Raw genomic sequence first — 14,509 nt, 5'->3', positions numbered from 1 at the left:
GTTAGATGCCCTTCGTTGCTACGAAAAAATACATTCAGTGACATTAATAACAATTAATGTTTTAAAAATTATAAAAGTGATGACTTTCAACCGTCAAATTAATATTTATAACATAACAACTGTGTGTTTAATTCTACTAATTTGTACTTACATAAATCAATTACAATAAAATTTTGGTGTTGAACAGTTTTATTCATGAAATAATCGCAACAAATTGCACTCGATCCCTAAAATTAATATAGAATTTTAGAGCTGTTGTGCAATTACTACTGATTATTTCATTCATAGGAGATTCTGACCAATAGAAAGCTACAGAAATGCAAATTAAGGTGATAATTTTTGATAATATCCCGTCGTTAAGTATATTACGTCAGATGCCCTTGGTTGCTACGAAAAAATACATTCAGTGACATTAATGACAATTAATGTTTTAAAAATTATAAAAGTGATGACTTTCAATCGTCAAATATTTATAAAAACTGTGTACTAATTTGTACTTACATAAATAAATTACAATAAAATTTTGGTTTTGAACAGTTTTATTCATGAAATAATCGCAACAAATTGCACTCGATCTCTGAAATTAATATAGAATTTTTGCTCTCGTGACACTTTGACATAATTTCACTCGCCTTCGGCTCGTGAAATTAAAAATGTCACAGGGTCACTCGGGAAAAATTCAATAATTTCAGAGCTCTTGTGCAATTACTACTGATAATTTCCCGTCAAGTATATTACGTCAGATGCCCTTCGTTGCTATGAAAAAATACATTCATTGACATTAATGACAATTAATGTTTTAAAAATTATAAAAGTGATGACTTTCAACCGTCAAATTAATATTTATAACAACTGTGTGTTTAATTATTGTACTACATCATTTGTACTTACATAAATAAACTACAATAAAATTTTGGTTTTGAACAGTTTTATTCATGAAATAATCGCAACAAATTGCACTCGATCTCTAAAATGAATATATAATTTTTTCCCTCGTGACACTTCGACATAAATCTGTCAAAGTGTCACTCGGGAAAAATTCAATAATTTTAGAGCTCTTGTTTGTACAATTATACTACTGATAACGTTGACGTCTCGGATATTTGTGAAGCAAATATTGTTACAAAAATAAATTAATGTTACTCTATTTGTTTTAGGTGTGATATTGATCCACAACCAGATAATCCCCAACATGAACAATACATTGCAAGTTTGATCAACTCTCTGATCAAAGAGATAGAAAACAAAGCATCAGTTGTAACTGATTCAGAATATTTCCTTACCAAACTAAAACTTGCTGAAGCTGCAAAATTATTCAGAGAAAGATACAGGTTCGTATAATATCATATTCTATAATTATACCGACAATTATAAAAAGCGTTCATTCTTTCCTTTTATTTGCCAAAATGAGATCAGCCAGAGTGAATTTGCTGATTGAAATGTTGGGTAGTATTGAAGTATTGCTGATTGAAATGGACAAAGAATGCGGAATAATAACCACAATGAAAATAAGAAAGTAATACAATATCTGGAACACATAATGAGAGGACATCGATTTGAAATGCTAAAGCCTAGTACACATATGCGAGCTTAACTGTTCACGAACTGCTCGCGTACAGTTTGTTGAAAATATATTTACAGCGAACTTATTGCAAACTCATCACGATCGATGGAAAGCGACGATCCAACACTTGTGCGAAGTTTATATAAATGATTCATTTAATTTTTGTTCAGTGACATAAGGGAAGAAAAGATCCTGTTGGTGACACAACCCCCTCCAGGCCGAAACCAATTTTTTTGAGTAGTATGGACATCTTTAATAATAAACTGTTTCCTGCAGCCGATTTTTAAGATATATATATATATATATATATATATATATATATATATATATATATATATATATATATATATATATCAAAAAACGGTAAATTTTCGCTTCTTTCGTCTATTACCAAAAAGTTAAGCATTTTAAACAAATTTGAGAGTAAGAAACTCATAAATCGTATAAAAAACTTCAATATGGCGTTCGCTGAATATGTCTATCCTTATTGGTTGCTCAGAAAATTGCAAAATAAATCATAAATTTTGAGTTCTTATAAATATTCAAAACTTATGTAAAAATTAACTTGAACCTTCTTATTACACGGAATGCTGAGACTCCTGGTGCTTAAATAATACCCTAAATTTTAAAGCAATTGGTCAAATAGTTTAAAAGTTATTTAATTTGTTTATCCCAAATTAATTTTTTTTGCAACACTATAAGTCAGAAAATGATGAAGTAACAGTAATACTTTGGATAGTTTATGAAAGAAGAAGATTTACACTATTAATTTAATTAAAAAAAAATGACAAAAAATAATTCTAAATATTGCAAAATTATTTTGCAAGAACATGTGAATTAAAAAAAGGGGGGAGGCTAACTTCGTCCCTAATTGTCCTAGGACAATTGTTTTTCTTTCTAAATGTGTATAAAAATTCAGTCTTTCTAAATATGAAAAAATAATTTTTCTACGGGTAACGGTTAAAAAGTTATTCTAATTGTTTATAAGTAAGCACAAAATCGACATGTTTTTGCAAAATAATTTTACATTGTTTAAAATTACTTTTTGTCATTTTTTTAAATTAAGTTAATAGTATAAATGTTCTTCTTTCATAAACTGTACGAAGTGTTACTGTAACCTCATAATTTTCTGACTTATAGTGTTGCAAAGAAAATGAATTCGGGATAAACAAATTAAATGACTTTTAAACTATTTGATCAATTGCTTTGAAATATAACTTAAGCACAAGTAGTCTCAGCATTCCGTGTAATAAGAAGGTTCTAACTTAATTTTTACATAAGGTTATGAACATTTATAAGATCTCAAAATTTATGATTTATTTTGCAATTTTCTAAGCAACAAATAAGGATAGACATATTCAGCGAACGCCATATTGAAGCTTTTTATATGATTTATGAGTTTCTTATGCTCAAATTTGTTTAGAATGCTTACTTTTTAGTAAGAGACGAAGAAAGCGAAAATTTACCGTTTTTTGATCTTCATTTGTTTATAACTATGTATATCATCAAAATCGGCTGCAAGAAACATATAGGTTATTAATATAGATGTCCATTTACTCAAAAAATTTGGTTTCGGCCTGGAGGAGGTTGTGTCACGAGAAAAATCTTATTTCTCTGGACTATTTGTAATTTGGGTATTGATTACATTGCGCTTCTCACGTTTTTTATCTCTTTCAAGTCATCAAGAAACACATCATTCACACAATCTTGATGCAACAACACGTACAGATAATATCGCTGCATACGCCGTCCACATTGAACTGCGAATATCCTTTGTGTTCGTCCCAAAAATCGACGTCCCAAAAAAACAGGTTCGCGACGAGCGACTAACGAACAGCTCGCAAGCGGTTCGTCCCGCCGTAAAAATTATACGAATATGGTGTTCTCAAACAGTTCTGCTCGCATATGTGTACCAACCTTAAGGTTGATGATACAGGAACGAGTATAAGAAGAAGGAAATTTAAGGGAGTGGGTTAAATGCAGTTATAGAACTCTTCATAGCAGCGGTAGGTAGAGTAAAGATAGTGATGATGATATCCAACCTCTGACCTTCGATTTGGAGACGGCATTAAAAGAAGAAGACAACCTATCAAAAATTACCGTTTTTGTCACCAATCTGGTGTATTATTGAGTCAACATACAAAAAAGTTGCATCTAAACGTATTTTTATTTTGTCTAGCATTACCGGTAGTAGCGATTTCCTCACTTCTTGCACAATTGTTAGGTTATTTTTAAATTATAAAGAAATGCCCATATTTTTTATACATTATGCTGATTGTAACATAAGATTACTACATTATTTTCGTGTTTGTTTTATTACTTGCCTAGGCGATACATAAAAGTGTACATCTTTACATTAATAATAAACAATTTGTTCATATCAGCACTCATTTTAAAGGAATTTTTATCTTGAAATGTGATATTATCTGCACATAAATTCCTTTGGAATGTTTTGAGAAATTACGCTTTTTTATTTAATACAGTGTGTATCATTTATGTCGACCAATTTTTTTTTGTAAAAACAGTAGAACCCCGATTATCCGTGCTCCACGGGACTGGACGTGTTACGGACAATAATTATTATTGACGCTATGAGATGCAAATTGGCTTAATCTACAACCCACAATTTTAACAAAACGCTTTTATTATATTGAAGTTATCCATTATTTTAAGAATTTTCAGATGCAGAGTGGCTAAAGCAACCAATCTTGAGTCACTCTGCATCTGAAAATACTTAAATAAGGGATAACTTTACTGTAATAGAAGCGTTTTGGTAAAATTGTGGGTTGTGGGTTATTCCACTTTGCTTCTCATATCGTCAATTGAAAAACACAGATAATCCGAACATTTATTTCTTATAAATGGCACATAATGTACACACTTACTTACACGACAGTATTAAAAACAAACAGTATTGACACTCTCGTCGACGCCTTTGAAGTTTTTGAAGTCTCGATTTGTAGAGGCAGCCATCTTGTTAGCTGTCATCTGGAGCGAAAAGTTACGACGGGACTGGCTCAATAAAAAAAAGAATGTGTGTGTACTTTGTACGCACGTAAGAAGTTATACTTCTATTATATTTTATAATTTCAACGAAATAAATATACTTAACAGTTACAATACCAAAAATTAACAATAATTACCAAAAATTAACCAAAACTTAACAATACCAAAAAAAAAATGAATATGAATATGAATCATCCGGGATTCGAACCCGCGATCTCTCGATCTCTCGATCTCTGGTCCAATGCTATAGCAACCGAGCTATGAAGCCCCGTGCTATTGACGTGTCGGATATAATTACACATCACGGTGACAAATAGCTCAAAGTGAAGTATAAAAATAGATATTTTATTATCTTACGCCCGAGGAAGACAAATCAAAAGACACAAAAATTATAATAAATAATACATTTACTAAGAACACTATACTAAGAATCTATAAAGCAGCAATTAGACCTATATTGACATAAACGTCAGAGACAAGACCTGACACATCTCAAACGAAACAACTACTGAAACAACAGATATGAAAATACTCCGACGAATATCAGGGAAAAGTCTGTTGGATAGGGAGAGAAACGAAAACATAAGAATATCATGCAATGTAGAAGACATAAATGGATGGGTGACCAAACGGAAACAGGAGTGGAACGAACACATTAGTAGAATGGCAGAGGATACGATATTACGAATAGCACGAGATAAGTCACCAAATGGACGAAGAAGTATTGGCAGACCAAGAAAAAGATGGTGCGATAACTTAAACAATTTAGGAGGCTAATATTGAAGAAGAAACAGGCTTTAAAGCCTACATAAAAGAAGGAAGAAGAAAAAGATTAATAACACTAATATATTCTTTTAATGACTTATTTGCGCTAATACATACATAATTTGAAAGATTAGCAACGCGTCTGTCCCTGTCCCTTTCCCTGACCCTGTGTGTCTGCGCATGCGCCAGGGAATTATAAAATTTCACTCCCGATCGTAAAGAAGTATAACTTCAAAAAATAAAAAAAAAATAAAAGTTTCTATTGGGGTTCGAACCCTCTTATCAGCGCAGTTAGTATTGAAATTCATTCACCGTAAACTTTTACCCACGGAGACCATGTGTCATCATGTGCGAAGATCAACTAACTAAACGGATTAAACTTTTGACGGTTCTGAATTTAACCAAATTATTTTGATTTTGAATTGAAATTATTTAGAATTGAAAGAAATATTAGAATACAACAAAACATAGAGTAAGAAAACAATATATTAGGTGAATATTGTTAGAAATTTTGATGGTAATCAAATTATGTAAATCAAAGCATTACATACTATTTTAGTAGGTTCTTTTTAAATTTTCCAAATAGGTATGTCCTACCTATGAAATTTTTTATTAGGATACTGAAACATTTACAATTATTACGTACCTATCGCTTTTAAAAACTATTTAAAAAGTCACTACAATATTATAAACTTGCATTTTTCTCTGCCATCACAACAATAAAAACTAATATACACAACATTAATTTGTTTATCCAAAATCTCCATATTGAACAATTATTATTGACAGATGATTTTAACACCCAATCTGATCCCGTATAACGTTTATACCATACTGTCTGTGTGCGCATGCGCACAGAATTATGAAATTTTACTCTCAATCGCGCCTAAAGTAGTATAACTTCAAAAATCTTTTTGGTAATCAGAATTACTAAAAACCCTATTGTAGGGCTTAGGGACTTAGGGTTAGAAATATTAGACGAATTAAATAGGTCAAATGAATTATCAAATCTTTGAATGATCTCAGTAGTTCCAACAGCCTCAAGAGGCAACATATTAAAACGAATGTATGTACATGGTTAAACCAGCAGCAACTGTGCTACTACGCACCTAAGTTGCTAGTTTAACTTTCAAATTACTTACGATTGAAAGTATGCCGAAGCGCAGTGAGTTCTGCGACTTTTAGCCCGAATCTGTCAGCGCGAAAAAAATGCGTGACTTCATCAAGGCCGCAGAGTATCATTACTGTTTGTTATATATTGGGCTTACACATCGTACAAATTACACAATCTGCAATTAAAATATCTCGTTTTTAGCTCGTGTCCCATTCAACTTTTTACCCACATCCGAAATTGTCTAGCCGCTGAGATGAGACTGGTTCAAGCTGCGGGCGTGGATAGTCTTACAGGTTTACCCAATCTGATGATATCGAACAGTGGCGCAGAAGTCTTACAAAAAGTCAACGTACTAAGGAGTAGGACGCAGGTATGTGTAAATTAACTTACAGAATATTAGGTAAGATCTGTCTCGTAAAGTATATCGCCTTCTTGATTTTTCATGTCTAAACGATTTTTTTCTTATCACCATCATGAAACACATATTATGATTAGAGAAAAATGTCAAGACGATATACAGGGTGTTAGTTAATAAAACAGTACGCTACTGAGACGTCTCAAAAAATTATTTAATTTGTGACAAAAAATATCTCCTAAAAAAAAATAAAACATCGTAACGCGTATTTTACGCGTTTTTAATTTTTTTTCAAGAACCATTTAATACAACAACAGAAAGTAACACTAGTAAAATTTTTAAGATGGGCGCAAAGCTGTAATAAATGTTCAAAATGACCTACCTTAGACATGTCATAAAGACGTCTATTTCTTATTGTCTCACGCCGGTTATAATTCGATTCTCAGGTCATCGAAATTTTGGATGGAAATGAAGTAAACTAAGGACCCAAGAAAACTCAAAATGCAAAAATATCGAGAGGATCTAAATCCGGCAATCAAGCAGGTCCATTTTTCCTACCTATCCAACAATTTGGATATAGTGTATATAAACGATTACATACATTGATGCTACAATGGACTGGAGCACCATCATGCTAGAACCATAAGTGTTGTCTCAGCTGTAGAGGAATTTTTTTTAAAAGAATATGTAATGAGGAGGAGGAAACCTCCGTACATGGACTCTGGAAGTGCCCGGCACTGACCTACAAGAGGCGGCAGATCCTGGATTCGGCGTTTATGCGACCGAGCCAAATAAAGGAGTTTCCCCTAAAGAGACTTGTGGTGGCTTTCTGTGAGACCACAAGGTTACTAAAGAATTAGACGTTCGGAACGTCAGGGAGAGCTCAGATTTTGAGCCTCTGCTGATTCTAGCAGATATGGGAGCCCCGAATAGACCAGGTTCTTACGGGATTAGTCCGTATGATAGGGTCATACAATGGACCCGCCTTTAGGCGGCCCTAAAATTTTTTGAAGGGCCGTGCCCTCTCACAGGTGGGCGCTACCCCGATTTCTTCTTCTTATGGTGCCTATCCGTTACGGATGTTGGACACTAACATGGCTATTCTGACTTTGTTGACTGCTGTCCTGAAAAGTCCGGTAGTGGTTAAGTTAAACCATTTTCGCAGGTTATGCAGCCAGGATATTCTTCTTCGTCCTGGACCTCTTTTCCCATGCACTTTACCTTGAAGTATGGTCCGAAGTAGGTCATATCGTTGTTCATTGCGCATTACATGGCCCAGGTATTCCAGTTTGCGACGTTTTATGGTTACGACTAGTTCGCGCTCTTTACCCATTCTATGTAGAACTTCTTCGTTGGTAACTCTGTCTATCCAGGAAATCCTCAAAATGCGTCTATAGCACCACATCTCAAATGCTTCGAGTCTCTTCAGTGATGCTTCAGTTAAGGTCCATGACTCCACGCCATATAAAAGAACGGAGAATACGTAGCACTTTAGTAAACGAATTTTTATTTCCAATTTTATATCGTGACTGTTAAAGATTTTTTTCATTTTGACGAAGGCTGATCTTGCTTTCTCGATCCTTATCTTAATTTCCGTCGATTGGTCCCACTGTTCATTTAAGTTTGCACCCAAATAACAAAAGTTGGTGATTTGTGTTATAGGTTGTTGGTTAACTAGTAATTGACCAGGTGGTATCTTATTTTTGCTTATAACCATGTATTTGGTTTTTTTGATGTTAAAATCAAGCCCAAACCTGCTACTTACTTCTGCCACCTTGGAGACAAGTGTCTGCAGACCTTCAAGACTGTCTGCAAAAATGACAGTATCATCAGCGTATCTTATGTTGTTCAATCGTTCTCCGTTTATAAGTATTCCCTCGTCTATGTCCGTTAGCGTTAGGTTCATAATGTGTTCTGAATATGTATTGAACAATAATGGGGACAATATACATCCCTGTCGCACACCTCTTTTTATCTTTATGTCGTCTGTTAACTGATCCCCTACTCTAACAGTTTTTGAATCTTTTATTTATTAAAATATAGTCAATCTGGTTTCTAATGAGATTTTCTGGCGTGTCACCGGGTGAGCGCCATGTGTATAACCTTCTGCATGGTAATTTGAAGGGTGTATTGGTGATTACCAACTCTTCTTCCGTAGCAAATGTGAGGAGGCGTTCTCCTCTCTCATTTCGCTCACCCAAACCCCATGAACCTACTACTTCACCATAACTACCCTTACCGATTTTGGCATTAAAGTCACCCATAACTAGCGTTACTTCATTGGTTTTTAACTTACTTAGGACTTTCCTTAAATCGTAATAAAAAGCCTCTATTACTTCGTCTGATTTGTCTGCTGTGGGTGCGTATATTTGGATTATGTTGGTTTTTGCTGGGAATAAATCCAATTGAATGAGCATGATTCTCTCGGATATTGGAACAAAATTCGTAACGTATTTTTTTATTTGTTTATTTAAAATTACTCCGACGCCATGCTTATGTTGACCTTCTGTATTTCCAGAGTAATGTACTTGGTGCTCGTTTATTTGACATTTTCCGGCATCAGGCCATCGCTTTTCACTGATGCCCATTATATCGATATTCAGTCTTTCCATTTCATGGATGGCATTATAAATTTTGCCTGCTTCGTACATGGTCTTGACGTTCCAGGTGCATATTTTAATAAACTGCTTAATGTTTCTAGGCGTATCCTTTCCCTTTACTTGGGGGTTTCGCTTGCTAACGACCTGGGAGGCCCCATGGTTCTGTGTTGTTATTCCTCCCCTGCCGGATCTTGCACTCCGATATACATGATCAGTAGTCTTCACTCTCGAAAGCTGTAGCCATGATAGATGTACAAGAGATATCCATATGGATCTTTAATGTAGTGGTTTCTCCTTGCCTTCTACATCCTTACGCCGTTGACCTAGTTCTCGGTTCATCCGCCTTTAGGGCCAGTTTCCCAACCCTAGGACAAAAGAGTGCCCTACCACTTACCCAACTCATCCGCCCGAAGCCGTTGGTAGGTAAGTGGGGGATTGCTTATACCGGCAATCACTCGGACGTCAGAGCCTCGTTTGTTATCTAGCAGGATGCACCGGATGACCAGAATCAAGATCATCACGCGGGCAGGTGAGGTTGACATTTGGATAGGAGAGGCTATACGTTGCGCATCACTATCCCTTACATCCCTACCCCGATTTACCATAACCTAAATTCTACTTCTTCAGGTACATATACATTTGTCGTTCAGCTTCTACTAAGTGTTCTGTTGCCAATGCTGTAGTTTCAATTGTAAAGAGTTTTGTTAAGCTTTTGAAGCTTCATTTTTACAGAAGATTACATTCAAATTTATTCTTTTTCTAATTTTGTATAAAATTTCATTTCATTTTATTTGTCTGTAGAGCACAGCAGAAGATTTAAGGAAAATGGAACAAGAATTGGAAGCTTTTGCTCTACAGTACCATGAATGTCAAAAAATTACAGGTGAGTTAAAACTTTTAGATAACCTTGAAGCATTAGGATTGTTTGTATCTTTGACCTAATACACAGATAATGCGAATTACGCAGAAATCTTAACATTCATTCATATCTTAACATTCTACAAAATAATCATTTAATATCTCATTAGATTTTTCCCAAGATTTTAGAAATGTTTAGATTTATTAAGTTACTGAGACATTGTAAATCCAATCAGTCTCCCAGACTGCACGTTACTGGCTAACGATTAAGATAAACAAATATGTTTTAGCACACTTGCAACAGATGACTACGCAACCTAATGCTCAGATGCCTACCAATAATGCTACGAAACTCCAAAAACAAAAAGAATTACTAGAAGCAAATCTCAACCAAAAGCTAGCCGCTTTGTTGCAGTTGAGGTTAGCGTTAGGTGATAAATTAAAAGAAACTTTTCAATTACTGGCTCAGCTACAAACGCATGTCTTGGACGAAGAACTTATTAAATGGAAACGAGAGCAGCAATTGGCTGGAAATGGAGCGCATTTCAATAGTACTTTAGATTCTATACAAGAATGGTGAGATGCTTTGTTTATTTTTATTATTTTCAAATTAAGGAAAGACAGCCTTAGATTTAAGCCGATTCGGAGGCCGCCATCATCGGCTGACCTAGGCTTCTACTTTTCAGTGTCTTCAGAGCGGCCTGTGGTATATCCCGAACCGAACTAATTCTGGCTGTCCCACTAGACAAATTAATAAAATATTAAATGTGTACGGACGAGTTAGCGACATCTCTCTACAGACAGAGAAAGTTCTCTACAGGTCGGAATGCAGAATCCTTGGTGTTTACCAATAGATAGTCATGCCTGAGCATTTTACAAAGGACCCCTTAGAAACCTTATGGGAAATGGCTCTGTCAAATGCTCTGAAACTTTGGGTTCTGATAGTCCTTGATGTGTAGAACAAAAGACTCAAATCATGGTTTTAAGATATAAGCCTCTGAAGTTATAGGTACAGTGAGGACGTTTGAGTTGGAATAAATTCATTTTCTCGAGAATGGGCGACTCTGGAGATAAATTACGAATCAGGTCGATTTTTAATTTTAAATTATAATTTTTTGGCATATACAGAGTGAGTCACCTCTAACGGGACGGAAGATTACAGCGAAATGGTAAAAGATTTGAAATAATTTTTAAATTAGTAGTTTGTAAGTTGATAAAATCTACATTTTAAAATTATTTTGAAATATACAGGGTGTCCCAATAAATGGCAGCGTATCAAAGTTATAGTTTTTCTTATGGAACACCCTGTATTTTATTGCATTTTTTAATTGTCCGCAAAAAATAAGGTATAGTTTCATAAGACTCCCCTATACCTATGTACAGAGTGTTCTGAGCTATGGTGACTTTTCTTAAAATGTAAAGTTTTAAAAGAAGGCTTATTCTCAAGGTATTTAAGAAATTATGAAAAAAATACTTATATAATAATAAGCGAGTCTTCTACAGCTGTCGCCGCTTCTCGCATCCTAATTTCCAGCGATTTCTGTCGAAGCAATCTTCAGTTTTTAAGTCTCTGGCGGTCATTGCATCTTCGACATCTTCTCTCCAGGATCGTCTTGGTCTACCTCGTTTTCTTCTTGTGGGTGGAGTTCATTTTTCTATTTTTTTCGGCCATCTATTTTCAGGCATTCTCTGAAGGTGTCCATACCAGTTAAGTCTTTTGGCTTCGATTGTGTCTATTATATCTAGATCGATTTCCATTTGTCTCCTAATATCTTCGTTTCTCACCCTATCAAGTCTAGTAAGTCGGCAACATCGTCTCCAATAGTTCATTTCCATCGCCTTGATTTTTGACTTGTTTCTTTGGTTGATTTCCCAGAGTTTAGCGCCGTACAACCCAATACTTTCTATTATTGTTTTATACATTCTTCGTTTATTTTCTTTTGTTATTTTATTACTCCACAATAGTCCGTGTAGCTGTCTGGTGGCTGATCTTGCTTGGCCAATCCTGGAATGTATTTCGTCGTTACTCCCTGCTTTTGAAGATATTTGGACTCCTAAGTATTTGAAGACTTCTGTTGGATTTATAGTTCCCATTTCAATTTGTAGGCGTTCTGGTGTTTCTCCTACAACTAAGTACTCGGTTTTTTGTATATTAATTGTAAGGCCCCACTTAGTGTACTCCTTCCAGTTTTCTGAGCATATAGTCTATATCAATCTCGTCTTCAGCTAGAATGGCTTGGTCGTCAGCGAAGTGTATTGTGTACAATCTATCGTCATCGATTGGGATGCCCATATTGCAGCACTTTCTTCTCCACAGTGAGAGTGCCTCATTTAAATATATTTTAAAGAGTTTAGGTGCTATGCAGCAGCCTTGCTTTAGGCCCTTACTAATAGGAATTTCTCTCGTTAATTTGTTTCCAGTTTTAATGTTTACCGTCATATTTTTGTAAAGCTGTTGTACTGCTTGTATATTTTTTTTGCTTATTCCTTGTTTTTCCATTGCTATCCAGAGCATTGAAAGTGGTACACTATCGTATGCCTTTGTCAGATCAATAAAAACTATATGGGTGGAAAGGTTGTGGGCTAATCCTTTCTCAATAACTTGCTTTAGAGAAAATATGCTGTCCATACAGGATCTGCCTGCACGAAAGCCATTTTGTTCTTCTACATCTGCCATCTCTTTTTCAATTTTATTTTTTATTATTTTTCCATAGTCTTGAGAGTGAGTTTATGACACTAAGCCCCCTGTAGTTTGAAGAATTTTTTCTATCTCCTTTTTTGTATATATTGTTAATATGTGCTTTTGTCCACTCATGTGGTAAATCAGGACCTTTATAGAATAAGGTGAAAACATACGCAAGTAATTCTCGTAATACTTGTGGGCTGTGTTTTAGTAATTCGTTCGGTATTCCTTGTGGTCCGCATGACTTTCGATTTTTTAGAGTTCGTATTGCATTCTCGACTTCCTGTACTGTTATTGCATCGTCTTCATCGTATTCTACTTCATATGTTGTTGTACTGATGTTCGTGAATTGCGGTCTTGTTTCAGTCAAAAGTTGCGAGTAATGTTCGATCCAAGATCTTTCTTCTATTAAATCTATTCTACTAGTCTCTTTTCTGTTTGTTCTCAGACTTTTTATCGTTTTCCATGCTTCTCTTGATCTTGTTGACCCTATATATTTGTTGAGCTCTTCGCATTTACTTTCCCAGGAATTATTTTTTGCTTTCGTTACTAGATTTTTTACTTCTCTGTTTGATCTTGCATACGTTCGTCTATCATCTGGGTCATTTGTTTGCAGCCATTTTTGATACGCTTGTTTCTTGTTATGTACTGCATTAGCAATGTCATCTGTCCACCACAATGGAGTATTCTTTTTGTTCCTTTCCACTGTGCCGAGCGCTTCATAAGCTGCTTCATTGATTTTATTTAATATCTCGTTATAGGTATTCTGGGCTGAGGAGTAGGTCAGGTTCGACAATTTTTGGCTAAGCCGCAGCTTATATAAAATACTTATATAACGCGTATAAAATACTTTTACATCTAAATAGTTGGATATTGGTTGAATGTATTCCATGATTATTTATTACACAATTATTTACAGAGTGTTCAAATTTATAGTTTCATTATTGGATTATTCAATGTGTGATATGATGCTTATTTTAAATGGAACACCATGTATATTAATACACCATTATACTAAACGGAGTCACCTCTTTCGAATGGTATATGGATGTCCTATACCTAGGTCTAATAGTTTTTGCGTAATTTACAATTATTTAAATTCTTAATCTGTAAATCGAGTTTAAAACAAAAGATGTATCTCATTGTATGACATCGTCATTTTATGACAGTACGGTCTGGTAATTATCAAAAATATAAACATCCGTGTATGATATTCAAATTTAATTGTTCCTAAAAATAAATAATCACGTTATCTACGAAAGAGTAGACATGGTACTTTGAATTGGGGAATGTTTGCAAAATTGTATCTTACCTTCTTAAGTTTACGCTCAGAAGTATCCTGATAGAAGACATCCAAAAAAGGACGATTTTGAGAGATTTCAATAGATTCCGGTAATGTTGCATACGGAAAGTTAAATAAAAATAAACCAGTTATTTGTGATGACGTCAAGGAGCTTGATGCCCTGCTTTCTAGTAAAGAAAAAATTTCAGGTAAATTGTAAATCAGTCAAACGGCTGTTAGAATCTTTAAGAGAAACCACTATTATCCGTATAAAACTCAACT

At 34.6% G+C, this 14,509-nt stretch overlaps 1 protein-coding gene across 3 annotated transcripts in view; it reads left to right on the top strand.

The window, feature by feature from the left end:
- LOC114330295 (signal transducer and activator of transcription 5B) overlaps positions 1-14,509 on the top strand; it is a 126,278-nt gene that overhangs the window by 22,259 nt on the left and 89,510 nt on the right. For all 3 annotated transcript variants that reach the window (XM_028279620.2, XM_050644798.1, XM_028279621.2), the window contains exons 3-6: positions 1,158-1,331; positions 6,651-6,819; positions 10,206-10,287; positions 10,553-10,838. In XM_028279620.2, coding sequence (XP_028135421.1) covers positions 1,158-1,331; positions 6,651-6,819; positions 10,206-10,287; positions 10,553-10,838 — 711 coding nt within the window. The remainder of the gene's footprint in view (positions 1-1,157; positions 1,332-6,650; positions 6,820-10,205; positions 10,288-10,552; positions 10,839-14,509) is intronic.

This window comes from Diabrotica virgifera, chromosome 1 (assembly GCF_917563875.1).
Source record: "Diabrotica virgifera virgifera chromosome 1, PGI_DIABVI_V3a".
NCBI lineage: Eukaryota > Metazoa > Arthropoda > Insecta > Coleoptera > Chrysomelidae > Diabrotica > Diabrotica virgifera.
This window is presented reverse-complemented; position numbering and strand designations above follow the sequence as displayed.